This window comes from Podarcis vaucheri (genome assembly GCF_965113315.1).
Source record: "Podarcis vaucheri genome assembly, chromosome: 14".
In the NCBI taxonomy this organism is placed as follows: Eukaryota; Metazoa; Chordata; class Lepidosauria; order Squamata; family Lacertidae; genus Podarcis; species Podarcis vaucheri.
The window spans coordinates 31,325,863-31,346,147 of NC_138752.1; the positions used below are offsets into that span (position 1 = coordinate 31,325,863).

Genomic DNA, 20,285 nt, shown 5'->3' on the forward strand with positions numbered 1-20,285 from the left:
CCTCAGCCTGCCTGGTGGCCCTACCTTTTTAAAGTGTCAAACACCCCCTCTCCCATCTGTTTTTAGCTCTGCTGTCACCCTGTGCATTGCTGGAGGCCTCTTCAGAAGAGATTTTGCACCAGGAGACCTGCCACATGTGGTCAAATTGGGTCAAAAATCTTTTATTTGGTTTGCTGCTTTCTTTCCCTCCACTCATTCGCCCACCTTCCCCTTTGAACAATGGGGCTATTAGGAGTGACCCAGCATGCTAATAGCTCATGCGTGGTTTTTCATTTGTTTGTTTTAACTGGTATGTTTTAAACTCAGGAGGGTTATGGGTTGGTTTCTTGATAACCAGAACATCATGACCTTTCTTCTGGCTTTGATCAGGTGTGTGCAACAGCTGCGTGCATCGTTTTGATCACCACTGTGTCTGGGTCAACAATTGCATTGGTGCCTTCAACATCAGATACTTCCTGCTCTATCTCCTTACCTTGACCTCCATGGCTGTTTCAATCGCAGTCTTAACAGCCACTTTCCTCATCCAGGTGGTCCTTCTGTCAAATATGATGCAGGGGTATTACACAGATGACCAAGGCCAGGAGCGCCCAATTGATGCCTTCTTCCTTATTCAGGTAAAAGTTGACAAAATGATGTGGGCTGTACCCAACTAAATCCTGCTCAGAGTAGCCCTGTTGAAATTAATGGACCAGTAATTTCAGTGGGCCTGCTCCAAGCAGGGTTTAGTTGGATACAACCCTTAATGTCTGATGCCTTCATCTGTATGTAGCTGTGGACTCTCTTGAAGGGAACAGATTTACTGTTGTGCAAGCTTCTGCTGAAAGGGTCTTACTTCTTCTGATCTGCAGAATAGATTTCAAAGCCTGAATGTAATTTAATCAAAATAATCATTAATTTGGAGACTAAATATGCCTTTCTGACATTGACATTAAATTGATGTGCTTTTATTATCAAGGGGTGGGATCCAGCTAAACAGTTCCACTTGTCGCAAGCACTTTGGATGCACAGTGGAACTTCTTTTCCCCACCTACTCCCTAAAGCTTAAGGCTTGGGGTGACCCCCAGAACAAATATAGGGGATGCATGGGGGTGGGATTCCATTGTGCAGTCAAAAATGCTAGCAGTAGTGAAACTGTTCAGATGGATACCACCCAAGAAACTTAATAGTATGCACCTTCTTGAGAATAGTTGTTTTACAAAGCTTACTTAGATGTGCCTTTGTCTTTCTTTGTTATAAGAGCCACTGGTACTAAATTCAAAAGACACGTGCGTATTGTATGGTGATCAGAGGAACTATGGTTAGTCTGGGTTTTCTTAGTAATTTGAATTTAGCTTTTCTTTTACTATCAAGATAAAAGCTAAAATTTTGAATTATTCAAGATGCAAACTTACTGATCACATTGATCAAAGTGCAGTATTGACAAGCTGTCTACCATTGAAGGAAGAAGTAGGCACATGAACCACCAGGACAGGGGGGTTAGGCTATTCTTTGTGCATTTTGACTCCAGCTGGGTATTTTTCTCTTCGCAGCATCTTTTCCTGACCTTCCCCAGGATCGTGTTCATGCTGGGCTTTGTTGTTGTCCTTTCAATTGTACTGGGCTCCTATTTTTGTTTTACTCTGTATCTGATCCTGACCAACCAGACAAGCAATGAGTGCTTCAAGTCAGCAAGATATAAATGTTCATCCTCAGAGGACGACACCAGGCAGTGGGGTTACAAAAATATTTATTCTAGAGGCATCCAGGGCAACATCACAGAAATTCTTAAGCCAATTATGAGCCCTGAAAAAAAGCAAAGATGAGTTGCCATTGACAGCAGTGGACTGTATAAATCTTAAATTTTTAATCTCAGCACAGAAGTCCCAGGCAAAATTAATCTACTGCAAGGGTAGTCAATGTGGTGCCCATGGGCATCGAGGGTGCCGGACACTACCTACCTCTTACAGGGCCTGTGAAAGATCTTAGTTCTCATCACAATGCTCAGAGAGGGTGTTTGCTCTTTTTGTGCACTTCCTTTTTGCACTGTCTCAACCCATCCTTCAGTGGCTGGCAGAACTGGATATAGTGGTCCTCCACCCATGCTCTCGGAAGTGGCAGCCATCTCCAAATGTGCCTACTGGCCCCAAAAGATTAGTGACTCCTGACCTTAACTGTTGAGTCGGCCTTGCAAGCAAGCCCCAACTTACCAGTGCAACTGAAGTAACCATACCTGTTTACTGCTAGTGTCTGCCTGAAATGGAAGCTGAAGCTGCAGTTTGTGATAGGGACAAGGAACTAACCTCTAGAATACTGCACTGCAGATGGTTGGACTATAGATGATCCTTATGGTCCCTTCCAATTCTATGATTCTGCTTAGGAGCCCTAAGCCCCTGTTTGCTTCTTGAGACCTTAGGCACTACCCTAGTTTCCAATCATGAGAACTAGAAACTTGTTAACTGGAATAATCTAAGGCTACTGACTGATTTTGCACAACTAACATTCATTTCAAGAGTCTGGCATATACAGAGTCCTGCTGGATTACATTTACTCTGTAGGATCAGAGAAGTGACAGCTACTTTTTACCAGAACAAAAAACAAATAACCAGCTTTCATCTAATAATAGCTCTCTTTTTATTACATCAGAATTTTGTAGAAAATTATGTATTTTAAAAACACTTACAAACTGTACAATAAGCAATTAAATGTTACATGGTTACAAAATGTACATTGTGGCCTTTATGTAGCAGTTGCAGGATATTAAGATAACCTGTTTTCCTGTATAAAGCATTTTCAAACTTTTCTTTAAAGTTTGCGTCCATTATGAATAGCTTACATTCCATGCCTTATATGGACTTACATATGAAAGGCAAGTAGGTGCCCCAGAAAGGAGGCCTCTGGTTGCATGGCATAGTTTAATTTCCCTGCAAATCCCCCCACCATCCATTTTTTTTCTCCTCCCACTAAGCTAATATTAAAGTGCTTCGCTCCATCACTGCCTGATTTCAACAAGCAGCAGCTGAGCACAAGTGCTATGAGGACACTAGTCATCAAGCCCTTTGGCACCACCAGAGTGCCCCAGCCCCATGTGACATTTTCCACAGTGCTGAAGACCACCCACGGGGCAGCCTCCAGAGATTGAATGCAGATGTGGCTCTCTTTCCCCTGGTCTAGACTATAACAGTCTGAACCTCCACTTCCTCCTCCTGGGTGGCAATCACAAACTCCCCCGTGTGCTCCATTATTTCAATGTCTTCGGATGCCACCATTGTCACCGTTGCCTCTTCAGCCTCGCTGCTCCCCTCTGTGGTCAACACTGCTCCTTCACCAATGGCTGAAGCCAGCGTCATGGCAACCTGCTCCGTGAGACTCTCGGGAGTTGCTATGGCAATTGTGTCTGCGTCTGTGCCGTCAGGTGTCAAGGCAGAACTTTCTGCCACAGTGACATTCTGGACAATTATCTGATGGCCAGAATTTGCTTGGTTGACGATCTGCTGAACTACTTTCATGATGTGACTGTCCACCTGCATGGAAGGAAGGAAATACACCAATGATTCAAAGCCAGATTTGCACACACTGTATCAGAGTTGCTGCACATGTAGTTTGAGTCCAACAGAGGATGACAAGCGTGGCGTACATTTTCATGAACAGCCGCATTCCTCAATGTGGGGCCCTCCAAATGTTTCAGAATACAACTCCTAGCCAGCACACCCACTCTTTTAAAAATGTGTCCAGAGAGAAAGAAACAAAAACCATGGAGCCAAAAAGCCCTAAAGGACGGGGTATGTCAACTGCTTGACAATGAATAAATGTTAGTTCCTTTCACCTATTCTATAAAGTGCAAAGGAATATCTAGGTAAAGGTAAAGGGACCCCTGACCATTAGGTCCAGTCGTGACCGACTCTGGGGTTGCAGCGCTCATCTCACTTTATTGGCCGAGGGAGCCGGAATACAGCTTCCGGGTCATGTGGCCAGCATGACTAAGCCACTTCTGGTGAACCAGAGCAGCGCACGGAAACGCTGTTTACCTTCCCACCGGAGTGGTACCTATTTATCTACTTTCACTTTGAGGTGCTTTTGAACTGCTAGGTTGGCAGGAGCAGGAACCGAGCTATGGGAGCTCACCCAGTCATGGGAATTCGAACTGCCGACCTTCTGATCGGCAAGTCCTAGGCTCTGTGGTTTAACCCACAGCGCCACCCGCATCAAAGGAATATATAAGTGGACACAAATCTGACATGCTGTCCAGCTCCAAACTAGCAAGTTCTTCCCTCCTCCAGCAAACTAACAGATGGGGTGTGAAGAGTCCAAAGATAAAGGGTGGGGAAGAGAAGAGAAAATACAGAGTTCGGCAATGGCTCTTGCTTTAAAATCAGAGTCGCTTTAAGACCAAACCACTTGCTTTTCTTTCTCAGTGCCAGGAACTGGGGAGGTTCTCCTCTCTGAAAGGGGTTGTAGAACTTTGAGAAGTGGACACAGAGCACCTGTGTTGCATACAGAAAACCTCAGGTTCAATCCCTGGTGGGTGGCAAAGACCTTTTTCTGCCCTAGATCCTGGAGGGCCGACCCGGTAGAAAGCAGCTTCCTAGATCCACTCTCCCACCCAAGAAGGTATTAAACAAACAGGCTACCTAGTCGTGTGTGTGTGTGTGTGTGTGTGTGTGTGTGTGTGTGTGTGTGTGTTCTACAAAGATGTCTCTTGGTAATTTTATCAATGAATTAATCACTTCAAGCTTTAAAGATTTTAGTAGCAAGGATTGTAAGGAACCTCTTCAGGGAGAGCAACCTACCTCATGCCTTGTCCCTTCTATGATTTCAGCAGCTTCCGTGGTTTCCATCTCTTCAGTAGCTGTCTAAAAGAGAGAACACAGATTTCCCCTAAAGCAGGAACTTAACTTTGCAGTGTAATCACATGCAGGTAATGTCCTCAGGAATGCTCTTTGCTCCAGGAACAATCCACCACATACCTTCTGCTCTACCTCTCAGGCTCAGCCAGCACAGCCATAGGATGCTGGTGCTCATGAAAATGGTTCAAAAATAGAATGAACTGGGCTGGTGAAGCCTGGCATATTCTATTCAGAAGCGCTTGACAGATTACAGTCTGGCTCTCACTGCCCCTGGAGAAACCACAACTGAAAACCACCCTGCAGTGTTTTCTCCAAGAGATTCTCCCTCAGTGCTGCTCAGCTACCTCAATTATGTACTCTTGCGTATCTGCCACCACCGAAGAGAACTCCACGAGGACTGTAGGAGGATCTTCAGAAATGACTGTTGCAGCTAAATTGTCAGCAGACTGACCTTCCTCTGACACTGCTTCTTCTTCAGCTTCTTTCAAAGCAAGCAGACAGCCACCTAGGTGACAGATAAGGTAACTCTTGTCAAATTAAAATAATTTCTGTATACATGTTCAATCCTGACATGCTCAAGTCTCTTATCAAAATATCCTCTGCCTAAAAAAACCCCACCCCTATGTGCCAAAGATTGCCAAATTCTTGGCCCCATTGTTTGCAAATATAGCTTGTTTCCTTATTATGGATTATTTGTTCAGGGAGCAATGAACTATTATATAATATTTTAAAATATTAAGACACTTATACATGCTTTTAAACAAATACTCAGCCACTACAAGAAATCCAGTTCTCCCCACCACCACAGATCAAAAGATCAACCAATATTCTGACCTCTAGAAACTTCACCAGGAAGATTCTGCACCTGTCTCCCAACCTCTTGGCTACTAAATGTTATAGCACTCTACAGAAATGGTGGGCGATGGGGTTGCCAAAAAGCTTCTCCTATTCTAGAAGCTAGCACATGTCCTTGGCTCCAGCTTGCATTTTACATGAAAAGAGACAGGTCCCTTACCTTTGGTCCTCAGGTGCCTGTTGAGGGTGCCATGCTCTGCAAAACCACGGCCACATTTGTAACATTTGAAGGGCTTCTCCCCTGTGTGGTGGCGGATGTGGCGCACCAGGGAACCCTTTTCCCGAAATCCCTGACTGCAGAATTGGCAGACGTATGGTTTGTCATCGAGGTGTGTCCGAAAATGCACCTGCTGGGCATTCTGCAGGACAGGAGAGCATGGAAGCCATGAGTGAACATAGACAAATGCAGCAAACTTCCTACACTGGACCTCCTGAGCAGACAGAAGCATTACCCATCACACACCACTCTTTAAAGTATTTTTTAAAAAATCATCTGCTTCACTTTGAGCATTTCAACAAAGCTGCTTGTCTGCCAAGAGCTGTTTTTTAAAGGACAGGTGACTCCAAGGCACTGGAGGCAGACTTGCTGCCAAAGAAAAATAAACCACCCATCTTTTGGCACAAAGCCCAGCAAAATCCTTCAGCAGTGCTCAGAAATTTTCATTTGAGCACTTTCGGGACACTCAGAGAACTCTAGAGAAGCACTAGTGCGCTTTCGGCAAAATGGAAAGCAATGCTCCTCACAAGTCTCCCAGTCACTTTGAGTGCTAATGCCAAGGTAAAATTGCTCTGCCCACTTTTCCCTACTGGCACATGGCCCTCCAAAAGTCACCTAAAAGGGAATGCGGACCTGGGGCTTAACCAGGTTCCCATCAAAGAACAAGTCCCAAAAGATGTGGGGCTCCTACCTTCGTCTTGTATCTCTTGCCACATTTGGGGCAAGGATATGGCCGCTCATCAGAGTGAACCCTCCTGTGTCCCTTCACATGCGCAATTGTTTTGTACAGCTTGCCGCAATCCCCACAACGGAACCGCCGCTCGTTCACGTGCACTTCCTGGTGTTTTTTCAGCAAGTAGCCCTTGGTGAATCCTTTGCCACACTCTTCACATGGGAAAGGTTTGTAGTCTGGGCAAGGGGTGGGAAGTTTCACAAAAAAAAGAGGATTGGAGCAGGCAGAATGTCCAGTATTTATGACATTTGAAAATGCAAGGCGGTAGAATATCAAAGAAGAAACTGCTTTCATAGCCGCAGAGGAACTGCCCATAAATTTTCTGTTTGTAGCAAAGACGACAGGTGCCTCAGGCATGAGGCTGATTTAGCCAGAGATCTCGGGGTTGACCTTTGCTCAAAGACTAACCCGCGTACAGAAGCTAAACTTAAAGCCAGTATCTGCAATACTCAGCTAAATAATTGAGACATCTACCATTTTTGCTACTGAGTAAATAATTTCTCAGCAATTCTGAGGCATTCAAACTATTTTTAGTTTTATGGTATCTTGCAGCAATGTGCACCAATCTAACAGAGAAAATAAATTATTTGCATGCCTTGGAAAGCCACCCAGCTGCAGCCTGATAAAACTTTGTGGCTGTACAAGGAAGCAATTTGTCCATGGATACCTTGACGAGACACAACAAGATGTCCCCTTACCAAAATGTCTGCTGATGTGCTGGTCAAGGGAGCTGTGTTCCCGGAAGACTTCACTGCAATAGGGGCACACCTGGCCCTCATCAGTCGCATCTGCATCTGGCTATGAGACAGAGGGGGGCAGCATAAGTACTTGACATTGCAAAAGCTTGAATCGGGATATCCTGTTTGAAAGGCAGCATATGCCACTGTTAAAGCAGCACTGAAGGCAGCAAAAGGGGGCCCAGCTCATGAGTTAACCCGTAAACAGCTGCACACCACCAAGGCCTGTTGTCATGCATCAGCCAAACCTGACTTCAGGAGAGTGAGTTATCCTAAATACAGGAAAAGCAGCCACCCTGACAAACTTACATTTTCTGCTTGCTCAATCTTCACGTACTGCTCCCCACACAGCTTCTCGGGCATCTCCACCTCTTCATTCTTTGACTCCTCTGCACCAGTCACCTCACTGGCTTCATCTGATTTGCTCGCCTCCTCCATGGACACCTGTTCTATCACAATCCCAGAATTCCTCATGGCTTCCCTCAGCAAGTTCTCATTGTCATCTCCCTCAGGGGGCAGATCCTCAGGATTTGAAGGCTAAAGAAAACCAGGGACAGATGCAGGGCAGTTAACTGCAAAGTAGAGACCAGTTGTTTTAGCCGCAGAAGTTGCTAAAAGCTCTCTCTTAAGCCAGCATTCTTCAGCCTTTTGAACTCGGGAAACCACTGGCATCTCTTCTCCCGGGCCCCACAACCCATCAGAAAATGCAAATGACTCCCAGAGAATGCCATATGCAAGGTCTAGATTGGGATTTAACTCCTAGATGTTCCTTGCCTCTCTGCAATTTAGTTAGAATAGCCATTTTTGAGGAAGCGACATTAAACCCCTACCACTGGGCCTGCTCGCTACAGAATCTTTTTACCCTCTGCAATTTTACTTACACACACTCAGTAGTGGCCCATCTTACAATTTGAGACCCACTCTTAAACAGAAAAACCAAACTGTTAGCAAACTGATCTCATGGCTTCCCTCAGCATCTCAGATCTCAGATGCCTGTGCAGAGCGCACCAAAAGTTCTCAAATTTCTAAAGAGGGAGACATTATTTAGAACTGCTTGCTTTCTTGCAGATGAGCTTTCAGTTTTGATGCCTTGTGTTGGGCTTCAAATTCTCCAGGTAAACTTATCACCTCCAAGATTTCAAAGCAATACTTCTTTAGAATTCTCTTTCCACCTGGCCCCTTGAGACTGGTCAGGCATGTTGTCTCATCATGCCAAACCCATAGCTGGAAATTAGTGTGGGTCTATGCCAACCTTCCCCTCATCATGGGTGGCACTAACCTCTTGGCCCAACAATTTCTCCTCTGTGATTGGGAGCTCCTGCACCTGGACGTGAACTTCATGGAGGACATTCCCTTTTGCATCCGTCACTAAATGAATCACAGGAGGGGACTCCACAGACTGAGCTGCTAGCGAGGGAACAGCCTCTACAGTGGAGTCATTTGACCCTTCAAAAAAGCAGCAAACAGGAGTCTCAGCAAGCAGCCTAGCTCCCAAATACAACTTCCCACTTTGAGGTCTTCTCTTCCCCCAGTATCCAAAGCAATTTCCTCTGTTTGCAATATTTCTGCATTTACATGATGCTTTCAAATTGCTGAAGTACTTCAAACACCATCTTGTTTACAAGCAACTATTTAAAGAAGGCATGCTGCGGATTGCGGAATGCCTAAGGCCTCCTAGAGGCAAGATTTGGATTTCTGTATTCAGGGCCTGGTTGTTTTGCCACCATGCTACTCAACAAGAAAAGGCCTCTCAGAAAACAGAGGCAAAGTCACAGAGGACACCCCACATGCGAGGTCAGAAATGTCCCACCTTACTCAACTGCCTTCTAGATCCTTCGAAGACAGAGGTCCTATGGCTGGGTCGGGATGGCATGGGGATGAGAGACCAACTCCCTTCTCTTGCAGGGGCCCAATTAGTGCCACTGCCTTCCGTTAAGAGTTTGGGTGTAATCCTTGACGCCTCCCTTTCCATGGAGGTGCAAGTTACAGCAACAGCCAAGGCGACATTTTTCCACCTTTGCCGCATCAAGCAGTTGGTCCCTTACCTTTCCCGCCCCGACTTGGCCACAGTGATCCATGTGACGGTTATCTCCAGGCTTGACTACTGTAATTTGCTCTACGCAGGGCTGCCCTTGAAGCTGGCTCCCGGTAGAGTACAGGGTCAGATTTAAGGTGCTGCTTTTGACCTTTAAAGCCCTTCACGGCCTAGGACCCTCATACCTACGGTATGCCCCACGGAGAGCCTCAAGGTCCATAAATAGCAACACCCTAGTGGTCCCGGGCCCTAAGGAAGTTAGATTAGCTTCAACCAGAGCCAGGGCCTTTTCAACTCTGGCTCTGGCCTGGTGGAACGCTCTGCCTCATGAGACCAGGGCCCTGCAGGATCTGATTTCTTTCCGCAGGGCCTGTAAGACAGAGTTGTTCCGCCTGGCCTTTGGCTTGGAGCCAATTTGATTCCCTCCCTCTCTTTTTTCCTTTCCTTCTCCTCCTGCGATGAGGCTACATTTTAATATTTTAATGTTTCAATATTTTAATGTTGTATTTTAATTTTTTTTTAAAGTTGTAATCATTCAATTTGTTTTTATTATTGCTTGTAAGCCGCTCTGAGCCCGGCCTTGGCTGGGGAGGGCGGGGTATAAATAAAAAATATTATTATTATTATTACTATTATTATTATTATTATTAGATCTGCCATAAACACGAGCTGTATATTGCTTTGGACCAACAGAGAATACTTTCAATGAAAGACAGCAAAACTGTACAAACAGCAGGGCAAGCTGCTGGTCTTTTCACTGACCTGCTGCTAAATCCTCTTTGCTCACAACTATTTCCTTGTTCATATTGAAGCGGGTTTTCTCAGTGCAAGGAGTCAAGGATTTCAGGTGCCGGGTCAAGGCTCCTGACTCTCGGAAGCTTTTCCCACATTTCTTGCACTTGTAAGGACGCTCATCTTAACAGGTTGAGAAGTAAAAGACAAGAATTATGACATGGAAGAAAATGGCCCATGGACTCCAGCTATGAAATTTTCCCTCTTCTGCTTCTCTCAGAAAAGAAAGCAGATGGGGATGACAAGACTGGATCCCGATGGGATGTTCCTTTCATAGCATCCACAGTAGCATCCTTTTGGCTGTGCTAGCAAACTGGAGCCTTAGTGCATGGTTCTCATGCCTTCCACTGTTGCCAGCAGAGGGGGTTTGTCCGTTCTGACTCAATCATTATACACCAACAAGCACTGAGGGGTTTTCTACACACATAGCACCATCATGGATTTTATAACAAACCAATCTGTCCTCTCACCTGTATGACGACGATGGTGTCTGATCAGCGAGCCCTTGGTCCTGAAAGATGTCCCACATATCTTACACTCATAATCCTTCCTGCTGCTGTGAGTTATCATGTGAGCTTTGAGGATGCTGGCCTGGAGCAAGGAGAAAGGAACTATTGGTGATGCTGCCAGGCACACAGATCACCTGTTTTAACCAATGGAGAATTTCAAGCTGTAGCTACACAAGCACACACATATATTCACACACAAAAACAAACACACAGTTGTACCTCGGAAGTCGAACGGAATCCATTCTGGAAGTCCGTTCGACTTCCAAAACATTCAGGAACCAAGGCACAGCTTCCAATGGGCTGCAGGAAGCTCCTGCAGCCCATTCGAAGCCGCAACAGACGTTCATGTTCCAAAGAACATTCACAAACCACAAGAATCACTTCCAAGTTTGCACCATTTGGGAGCCAAAACATTCAACTCACAAGGCGTTTGACTTCCGAGGTACAACTGTATAGGCAAAAATGATGCAGTGTACATAAAAGTTAAAATCTGGTTTCAATTCTAAAGGTTTGGCAACATTTTACTTGTATTCAGATTCGAGTTTTTTACTTGTCTATTGCAAGCCACCCAAATGCTATGAATAAATAAATCTATAAATCAATCAATAAATAAATGCAAATCTCTTATTTGTCCAGCACTATCTTATACGATCTGGTACAAACTTCAAACATACCGTTTTGAATGTCTTGTGGCATAGTTCACAGACATATCGGCCTTCTTTATTAACCAGCAGCTTAACTTTGATGAGCTCCATGGAGGCCCCTTCTTCTGGGCCTTCAGGGCTGTCCTGCCCCTCTCCAGTGTCACCATCAATGTGGCCATTTGGGCTTTCAAATACATGGTCTCCGGCTACAATGACTTCTTTGATGTGCCCACTACCTGCAACCAGAACACCACACAGTAAACCAGATACAATGGTACCTCAGGTTACATATGCTTCGGGTTGCATACGCTTCAGGTTACAGACTCCGCTAACCCAGAAATAGTACCTCGGGTTAAGAACTTTGCTTCAGGATGAGAACAGAAATTGTGCTCCGGCGGCACGGCAGCAGGAGGCCCCATTAGCTAAAGCGGTGCTTCAGGTTAAGAAGAGTTTCATGTTAAGAACGGACCTCCGGAATGAATTAAGTACTTAACCCGAGGTACCACTGTACTATCAAACCATACAAACCATCAAAGTCTGCATAAAGGTCTTATGACAATGACCATTTTGATCCTTGTCATAATACTGTCTTGCATAATTTTTTCACTTTTTCACTGCAAGCGCATTTGATAGTTTTACTAAGTTATTCCTCACAACCCCAAATTCTCTTTCCTGGACAGCCAGTTCACTGCACCCAGAACTTGGGGTTCTCTTTGCTATTCTCTTAACTTATGTGCCTCAGTTTGCACTCAGCAGAACCTCATTTGCCGTTCTGCTGCCTGTTCACCTGGTTTGGAGAGCCTATCACATTTCTCATTGTTTGCTTGGTTTTTCACCATCCTGCATAATTTGGTTTCATCTGGAAACTTTGCTACTTCATCAAACCCCAGTTTAATTATTAGAGTTAAACAGCTTGGGTCCCTGAGCAACAACACTGCATTTTCCTGTGTTGTGAGAACTGTTTACTCCTACAATCTTTTTGCTGTTCTTTCACCAGCTACCTATCCCTATGACAAGCTATGCATGAAAAGGTTACTTAGGAACTTTTATTAGGGGGGTTTGTCAAAGGATTATGGAATTCAAGCTTATACTGTTTGATTCATCTTTATGTACTTTCAACAAGTTTATTGACACACTCAAAATACCTCAGAAAGTTTGGTGAACCTACCTAGTATTGAAGATGTGTTGCTGATTTCTTCTGTTATTGGAGAAGCTTCAGCAACTATATGAGCTACAGTTATAGGCTCTTCAACAGATGAAATGACCTGTGCAGCAAACTTGAGTTTTAGTAAAAGAATGCATATTGCAATAGTTATAGCCAAACAGTGAGAGATGCAAAATTAAAAATATTTCTCTGCTCACACTTTATTCATTCTTCCCCAAAGTGATGGAGGTTTGTTGTCTGCACCAATCAAGTGCTGCTTGCAAAGGAACACCTGGGAACTCCTTTTGAGGTTCAGTGGTTCCTTTGGAATCATGTTCTTAGATGCCTTAAAACCTGACATGAGGTGTGGAGGTGTGCTTTGGGGGAAATGGTCTCACAAGTCAAACTAGGACCCATGCCAGGCCCAATTAGGCGCACTGGCCAGAGGTTTCCTACTACTGATTTCAACAGTAGTCAGTTAACTTACCCTGCCACTCTTGCAGTAGGACTTAAAAAAGACATCTCTGTGAATTTTCCAGGCATCACACCTAAGCCTCCCTCAAACCCATCCAGGAATTACCCAAAACTACTAGAGCAATATTGTCATACTTTCCCCCACCCACTGCCCTCAATGAGAAAACTTGTCCTAGCAAGCAGTCTCAGGGCTAGAAAAGAATCCAGCCATCGCCTTCCCCACATCCTGCTTCAGGAAACTTGCCGGGGTTGTTACTGCTGTAGTATCTTGTTGCCTCTGGCAAAGCTTTTGTAATTTGTGCTGTACAAATTCTTCCAAAGAAGTGAACTCAGACTGGCACCGACCACACTTGTGCCTGTCATCTTCATCTAAAATTCAAAGGATAAGAAAACTGTCACCATCTTCAGATGGAATAACAAGACTATTTAAAGACAAAGCATTCAGACCAGCTGGTTTCTAGCTTTATATTGGTCATTATATGATAGGAAGGAAGTTGTACAAATTGTTACCTAAGCATTGATAGGATAGCTTGAGAACACACCTTGACATAAAAGCATCCAGTAAATGTGAAAAAACAAGCTGAGAAGAATTTAACATTGATTAAGATTTGAACATGATTTTGCAAGGCTTAATAAGGGTCAAGTGCAAAAAGGGGCAGAGCTCCTGCACCCTAAAAAGCTGTGTAGAAGAGAATTTCAATACAGCAGCTTGCACAAGTTACACTGCTGAAATCCCCATTCCCAGCACTTCCACTGTCCTCTCTTAAATGTGACCATGAAATACATGCTTTCTCAGAGAAAAGATGTAGGCAGGAGCTATTTTACAACTGAGCAACTCTGGCTAAGAAACAAGTCTGTCATGTTTCTTTCCTGACTCTGGCACATTAGCAGAAGCAGTGTTCCTGATCATTCTCATCCAGGCTGTGGTTTAAAAGAACAGGTGTTGGGTTAGATTAAAAAGAAGTGAAACTTCAGGGATATAGACTCTGAAAGCTCAATGCGGCTTTCGCAGACCTGCCACCCTCCAGATGTCTTGGACTACAACTCCCATCAACCCCAAGCATGGCCACGTTGACTGAGGCTCATGAGAGTAGTAGTTCTGAGAGTTGTAGAGGCTGGAATCAAGGAACCCGACAGGAGGCTGCGTGGCACCCTTTCCCCGAGGCTCAACCAACTTTTTGCCTGCAAGTGAGTCCCACGCTTGCCATTCCTCGCTCCAAAGCAGGAGGAGCGCAGGCGCGACACCGTAATTCTCAGAAGAGAAAGGCCTCCACTCTCCCATCGTATTGGACCTTCGCCTTTATTGGGTGGCTTAACGAGCTGCTGCATCAACAAGCCCAAGAGCGGGCTGCGCAAAGAGCTGAGGGAACCACGGGCACCCCTTCCTCCTCGAGAGGAACATTACTTTACAGAGTAAGAGACCCCTCCCCTCCCCCCATCCCTGCCTGCCTGCCAAGCCGGTACCTTCTTCACCGAAAGGCGCCGGGAGACTGAGGAAGGCGGCGGGCCCTTGGTTCGCGCCGGAGACCGCCTCAGCCGCACACTCCTGTCCCCGTGGCCCAACTGCCGTAAGCCCCGCCGGCCCAGCGCTCGTTGCCATCGCGGCCTCCATGTCGCAAGGCGCCGCAACCATCAAGATGGCGGCTTTACGGCCGTGTCGTCATAACAACGAGCCCGGCGCCGCCACGGGGCGGGGCCGCAAAGCCCGAACTTTTGCCAATTGAGGCGAAGCTCGGGGTTTCCTCTCCTCAGCTCACCTGAAGTGGGCAGAGCCACCACGGCGCCGCAGCCAATGAGGAGCAAGGGCGGAAAGGCTCTATTTCGGCTAGGCCAATAGAAACCTGGCAAATGCGGACGAAGCCCGAGCAAATGAAGCGAAGAGACGGCGTCTCACCCAATAGCAAAGTGGCTTCGCTTCATCTCGGCCAATAAGCAGCTACGGCGGGCGGGGCTCAGGCAGGGGTCTAAAGGCTGCGGTCACCTCACTCTCTCCCTCAAGGCGCAAGATGAGGCGGAGCCTGAAAAGCCGGCCCCGCCCAATCAGCGCCAGCTCGCGCCGCCTCCCAGCCAATCGACGTCGAGGAGAAGTCGCGAGAAGAAAGCAGCGCCGGTTTCTCTCAGTCCGTCCATCTGAGCAGGTCCGCGATGGCGAAGCGGTGCGAACGGCTGGGAACGTCGGCTGCGGCACGATCGGCGCTTCGGGACGCGGAGGCGGTGCTGTTTGACTGCGACGGGGTGCTGTGGCGGGGCGAGGCGGCGATTCCCGGGGCGGCGGAGGCGCTGGGCCGCCTGGCGGGCGCCGGGAAGCAGCTGTGCTACGTGACCAATAACTCTTCGCGCACGCGCCAGGCCTACGTGGAGAAGTTACAGCGCCTAGGCTTCCCGCCGGCCGAGACGCGGCAGGTCTTTGGCTCCGCCTACTGCGCCGCGCGCTACTTGAGCCACGCCCTTCCTGCGGGAGGCGCCGCCTACGTGCTGGGCGGGGCCGCCCTCAGCGCCGAGCTGGAGGCGGTGGGCGTGGCGCACCTGGGCGCGGGCCCCGCCCCCGAGCCGGGGTCCGCCAACTTTGGCTCCCGTGCCCCGCTCGATCCTTCTGTGCGGGCGGTGCTGGTGGGCTACGACGAGCACTTCAGCTACGGCAAGCTTTGCCTGGCCCTGCGCTACCTGATGCGCGACGGGTGTCTCCTGGTGGGCACCAACCGGGACAACCGTCTGCCGCTCGAGGGAGGGAGCGCCGTCCCCGGTGCGTACACGCGTGTTGTTTATGTGTGCGCGCTCCCGCTTGCTTAAGTGCGTCAGACCGCATTTGAGCTCCAGCCCTGTGTCCGGAAGGGCACAGGTGGCTGAGCGAGCATAGGACGTGACGGAGGACACGTTCACACGCTCACATTTAAAGCGCTACAATATCACTTGAACAGCCATAGTTTTCCCTAAAGAAAGCTGGGAGTTGTGGTTTAAAGGTGCCGAGAGTTGTCAGTAGACCTCTAGTTGCCTCAGGTCACAGTGTAGTGTGACAATCAGTCCCTCTTCCCAGAGAGCTCTGGGAATTGTAGCTATGTGAAGCGAAGGGTGGTCTAGCAATGCTCAGCACCCTTAACAATCTATGGCTACCATAAGTCTTTGGGCAAAGCCACAACTAATTAAAGTGGTGTACTGCTTTAAATGTATGGTATGAATGTGGCCTGTGTCTGGCTATATCTGAGTGCATGCAGAATGTGATGGGCCCAGAGGGACCTAGGCTGAGTAAGCAAGTAAGCAAAGTGTCTCCCTTGCCTTTCCCCTGCAGGAATGTTGCTTTTTAATGTTTTAATGGTTTGTTATGCTGACCTTGTATTGGAAGCCATTTTTGAAATCCAGCCCAATTTTTATCATCACTACCCTGTTGAGATAGATTACGCAGTCCAAAATCACTCAGTGAGCTTCATAGAGAGCTTCATCTCAGGTCAAGACTAACCCTCACCCAAGCTTCCTCTAGCCCATTTGTTCAACTCCTGTCGGCCCTCATTAGTATGGCTAAGTGTGAGGAATGATGGGAGCTGTAATAGGAACAGAGAATGCTCCCTTATACTTAGATCATTAGCCTCTCTAGTTCAGGACCTGCCACATTGATTGGTAACTGCTTTCCATGATCAGTACTTTTACGGTATGTGGGCTGCACACTGCAACAACCTTTCCCAACTTAGTGCCCTTCAGGTGTTGCTTGGCGAATGGCTGTAGCTTAATAGTAGAGCTCTTGTCCTGCATGCAGAATGTGCCAAATTCAGTTTTTAGATTATGTATTGGAAGCTGTGACTCCTTCTGTCTTTCACCTGATGTCACATTTGATGTGTTTGTGGTAGGTGTTCATGGTTTGGGGGAAATGCCTCGTGAGCCAATCTGGAACCCATGCCAGGCCTAATTAGGCCCAAGGGTCATAGGGTCTCCATGTCTGGGTTGGACAAAAAGTTTGAGACTTGAAAAGCAGAAGCAGAGAAACCATTGGTAGTGGGTGAACACACATGAAAGAGAGAGAGGAGGCCTAAAATGAAGACAAAGTTCTGATTGGGTACAGACAGGTGGAGGCGTTTCTGATGAGGAGGAACTTGCTAGGCCCACCACACTAGCTACTTCCTGATATGTGGGCAGATGTTTTCATTAAAAATGTTTAATGTCTTTTATCTGGGTGAATAGTTGCTTCGAGGGGGGGGGGGAACTGCCCTGTGCTGTAGAACCTCAGCCCCTTAAAGGTAGCCTCACATTTGTTTTGTTCTCAATTGGGTCACTTCCCAACTCTTTTCAGCATTTGTCACACATCATGGTATGACAATCCTAAGTCAGTCTTTAGCTGTGGGGGGTGTACCGACTAGTGGCTGTTGTGGAGTACCAGCAGCTACTTTAAAATGGTGCAGAGATTAGGATAGATGTGTGGGCTGGGGGTGGGTGGGATCATTTGTGAGGCTTGGCAGATTTGACCTGAAAGATTGCCTTTAACATTTCTGAAGAACAGGACTTTACATTGTTCAGCCAATGTGGGAGTGACACTGTTTTCTGTATGATTCCCTGCTTGGGTATTGCTCAGTGCATGACTAGTGTTTGCCTTCTTTAGTAGTACAACATAGCTGGGTTCTCACAACTGGCTTCCCCCACTGACAGGCTTTATAGACTACTGTACTGAGATGAGTTTGGGGTTTGCACTTGTTCCTCAGTTCTGTATCTGGCTCACAATTGCTTTGCTTCTCTTTTTAGGAACTGGCTGCCTTGTCAAAGCAGTGGAGACGGCAGCAGAGCGTGAAGCATTCATCATCGGCAAGCCCAGCCGCTACATCTTTGAGTGTGTGGGCAAGGAGTTCAACATCGATCCTGCTCGCACCATCATGGTCGGCGACCGCTTGGACACAGACATCCTCATGGGCAACAACTGTGGCTTGACAACTCTTCTGACCCTCACAGGGGTCTCCACCCTAGAAGAAGTAAAAGGTCACTTAGAGAGTGACTGTCCTGAGCGGAGAAACCTAGTCCCCGATTACTATGTTGATAGCATAGCCGACCTTCTCCCCATCCTCCAGGATTAAAAAAGGGAAGTTTTCCAGCTTTTAACATGTATCTTCTCCCCACCCGCTGCACCCTCAGTGGCTTGAGGCTGGTAGTATCACCTCAGTTACTGCAATGCACATGATTGCTGCTTGCAACTTCAGAGACTTTTAGTGTGTAACTTAGAATTCAAGGTCTCTGTTTACAAATTCCTTTAAAATGCACTTTGGAACAAAGAGGGAAGTGTGTTGTGTTGGTTAGCTTTCAGATGTTGTGAAGCATTAAGTATGTCTTAAACAACCGCAGTGTTAATGGCATCAGGGTAGAGTCTTGCTCAGCTGGGTTAAAGGGATTGGGCAGGCTTCTCTTAAAACTTTTCACTGTGGTTCTTTGTGGAAACTATATCCTCATCTGTGGGAAATGCAGGGAAATGAGCAGTAGGAGGGCAATTGCTCTTTTCTGACCTGTAGAACTTGACTTTAAGCTTGGCTTTGATGCTTACTCAGGTCCCGGTTTTAGGCAGCCTGCTTCAGATGTGATTTCAGGAAATAGAAAATCACTTGTGTGTTCAATAATTTTGTTCTTGCGCCTTTCCACACAGCCATTTGCACTTGCTTCAATATGCAAAACACAAAAGATACTGTCGTGTTTCATGTATTCCTCTAAGATAGTAGGGGTGTGTGTGTATAAATATAAATATATATATATAGTGATGTGAAGAACAGATATCTATTTTAAAAGTGAATTATAATATATCAAAAATAGAATTTATTGTTCAGGAGAAATATCAATAGATTTCTAAAATATCTTGCTTGTGTTCTTCAGTATATACCACAGCAATACCTGTGCAGTCTGCAAGATGAAGTACCATTTTAAGTAAGGATCATTTGAGGATTCCCAAATTGTGCTAATGGTTGAATTACACATGCAAAGTTACAAAAATGCCACAGTCACATGAAGGTCTTGCTACAAGTTGTAGTAGTTAATGATCCCAAGCATAAATTGTACCATCTGTGGGATCCTCTGGCATAAATACATGCCATTTTGCGTTAAAGCCATTTTGAAGTCAGTGCTGATGAAGCAACTACAGTAACTTGTCCTGTGCTTCCTATTAAGATATTAATAGTGGGTTGTTCAGAGGACATTGGAAGTCCTTTGCAGATCCACCTTGGCACCAATTGTCTGCTGAAAATGGGAGTTCAAGCCATTTTGTTTTGCTGTTTTGTAGGAAACATGATTAAATGCACTCTTGAAGTGTCTGGGTAGTTTTGTCCTTTTGACACAAAATGCCAAATTGTGTAATAACAGCTGAAGAAATCTGATATAGAGATGTAAGGATGAAAGCAGCACTCACTTGGGGTAAACAGATGATGCTTGTTTGCTTTCATTTTCCAAATTGTGTGCACATCCATTGTGTGCAGATTATGCTTCCTGTATCACAGACACTTGAAACTTGCATGAACTTGCCACTTTTTGATGCAGCAATAATTGTGTTGTCCACCGTGAAATATATTTTGTATTTATAAATATTATAGGATTAGCATTGACACTTAGAAGTGCTAAAGATACACAATAACACCCCCCCCCCCAGCAAGGTACCCTTTATAATCTGTTTCTCAATAGATTTTTTTCTTCTTCTTAGGCTTGCTGAACTGATTTGTAAGCCTAAAGGTTTTCTCCATCTTCGATGGTAATGCAAACGGTTTCTTTCTTTCTGTTTGGACTGACTTGAAAATAACATGATGTCCTTTTGCTAGGACTTGTGCTTATGCAAATCTGGGGAGATTGAGGAATTGTTCCATATATGATAAATGTTGTTTAGAAGCCTGTCAACAACTGCTCATACTTACTAGCCATGCAATAGAGCCTTTCACCTCTTTTCACTGTTTCTTCCCTTGTTGTGAAACTGTGCTGGTGAAAGACCAAGCAGTCTGTGTAAAAGCATCTGGGGAAATTCAGTCCTGTTCTTGAGTCATATTAAACAAGAAGTCTCTCTTTTTTCTTTGTATTGTTGCCTTTTAATTTTGCATGCTATGAACCTCATTCATGTTCATCAAAAATAATATGCAAAATAAGCCTTTTACCCTGTTTTTTTAAAATTGGAATTGTTTCCATAAGGTTTCATTTGAATTGTCTGTAGTGTCATGATCGAATGTGGAAGAGACCTGCTTGAGAGCTAAATTGTCCAATGTTGTAAACATCCAGGAGACACCAGTGGGAAGAATATTTTTCTTTTATTTAAATTGGCTGTGTGTTCTTTCCCGTTTCAAATTAATAGTTTGAATTTCTGGTTCATAATGTAAGGTTAGTGA

The 20,285-nt window shown here is 45.8% G+C and overlaps 3 protein-coding genes across 9 annotated transcripts in view; 2 read left to right on the forward strand and 1 right to left on the reverse strand.

Moving 5' to 3' along the window:
• Positions 1-5,161, forward strand: part of ZDHHC4 (zDHHC palmitoyltransferase 4) — a 33,901-nt gene extending 28,740 nt beyond the window's left edge. For 6 of the 7 annotated variants that reach the window (XM_082199379.1, XM_082199378.1, XM_082199381.1 and 3 more), the window contains 2 exons: positions 370-614; positions 1,530-2,702. In XM_082199379.1, the coding sequence (XP_082055505.1) occupies positions 370-614; positions 1,530-1,802 (518 nt within the window). In that variant the 3' untranslated portion in view covers positions 1,803-2,702. Of the gene's footprint in view, positions 1-369; positions 615-1,529; positions 2,703-4,795 lie in introns of those variants that run through there. The other variant, XM_082199384.1, reaches the window with a different exon arrangement.
• E4F1 (E4F transcription factor 1) lies at positions 2,587-14,683 on the reverse strand. Its single transcript, XM_082199343.1, has 14 exons — positions 14,428-14,683; positions 13,208-13,332; positions 12,510-12,610; positions 11,376-11,577; positions 10,663-10,783; positions 10,163-10,315; positions 8,645-8,811; positions 7,675-7,902; positions 7,327-7,426; positions 6,587-6,804; positions 5,839-6,037; positions 5,168-5,328; positions 4,767-4,829; positions 2,587-3,500 (listed from the first exon to the last, which is right to left on the reverse strand). The coding sequence occupies exons 1-14, from the start codon at positions 14,594-14,596 to the stop codon at positions 3,147-3,149; spliced, it is 2,361 nt and encodes a 786-aa protein (XP_082055469.1). The 5' UTR covers positions 14,597-14,683; the 3' UTR covers positions 2,587-3,146.
• Positions 14,684-14,859: 176 nt separating this feature from the next.
• On the forward strand, positions 14,860-19,971 carry PGP (phosphoglycolate phosphatase). Its single transcript, XM_082199402.1, has 2 exons — positions 14,860-15,706; positions 17,689-19,971. The coding sequence occupies exons 1-2, from the start codon at positions 15,109-15,111 to the stop codon at positions 18,012-18,014; spliced, it is 924 nt and encodes a 307-aa protein (XP_082055528.1). The 5' UTR covers positions 14,860-15,108; the 3' UTR covers positions 18,015-19,971.
• The last annotated feature ends 314 nt before the right edge of the window (positions 19,972-20,285 follow it).

Bases quoted from the DNA above. Each gene is read 5' to 3' on its own strand.
- E4F1 (XM_082199343.1), bottom strand. From the start codon at position 14,596: ATGGTTGCGGCGCCTTGCGACATGGAGGCCGCGATGGCAACGAGCGCT. The intron at 10,784-11,375 runs GTATGTTTGAAG...TCCTTGCTCCAG, and splicing joins GCCACAAGACATTCAAAACG to GCCAGCATCCTCAAAGCTCA. The intron at 10,316-10,662 runs GTGAGAGGACAG...CAACCTGTTAAG, and splicing joins ACACCATCGTCGTCATACAG to ATGAGCGTCCTTACAAGTGC.
- PGP (XM_082199402.1), top strand. From the start codon at position 15,109: ATGGCGAAGCGGTGCGAACGGCTGGGAACGTCGGCTGCGGCACGATCG. The intron at 15,707-17,688 runs GTGCGTACACGC...TTCTCTTTTTAG, and splicing joins GGGAGGGAGCGCCGTCCCCG to GAACTGGCTGCCTTGTCAAA.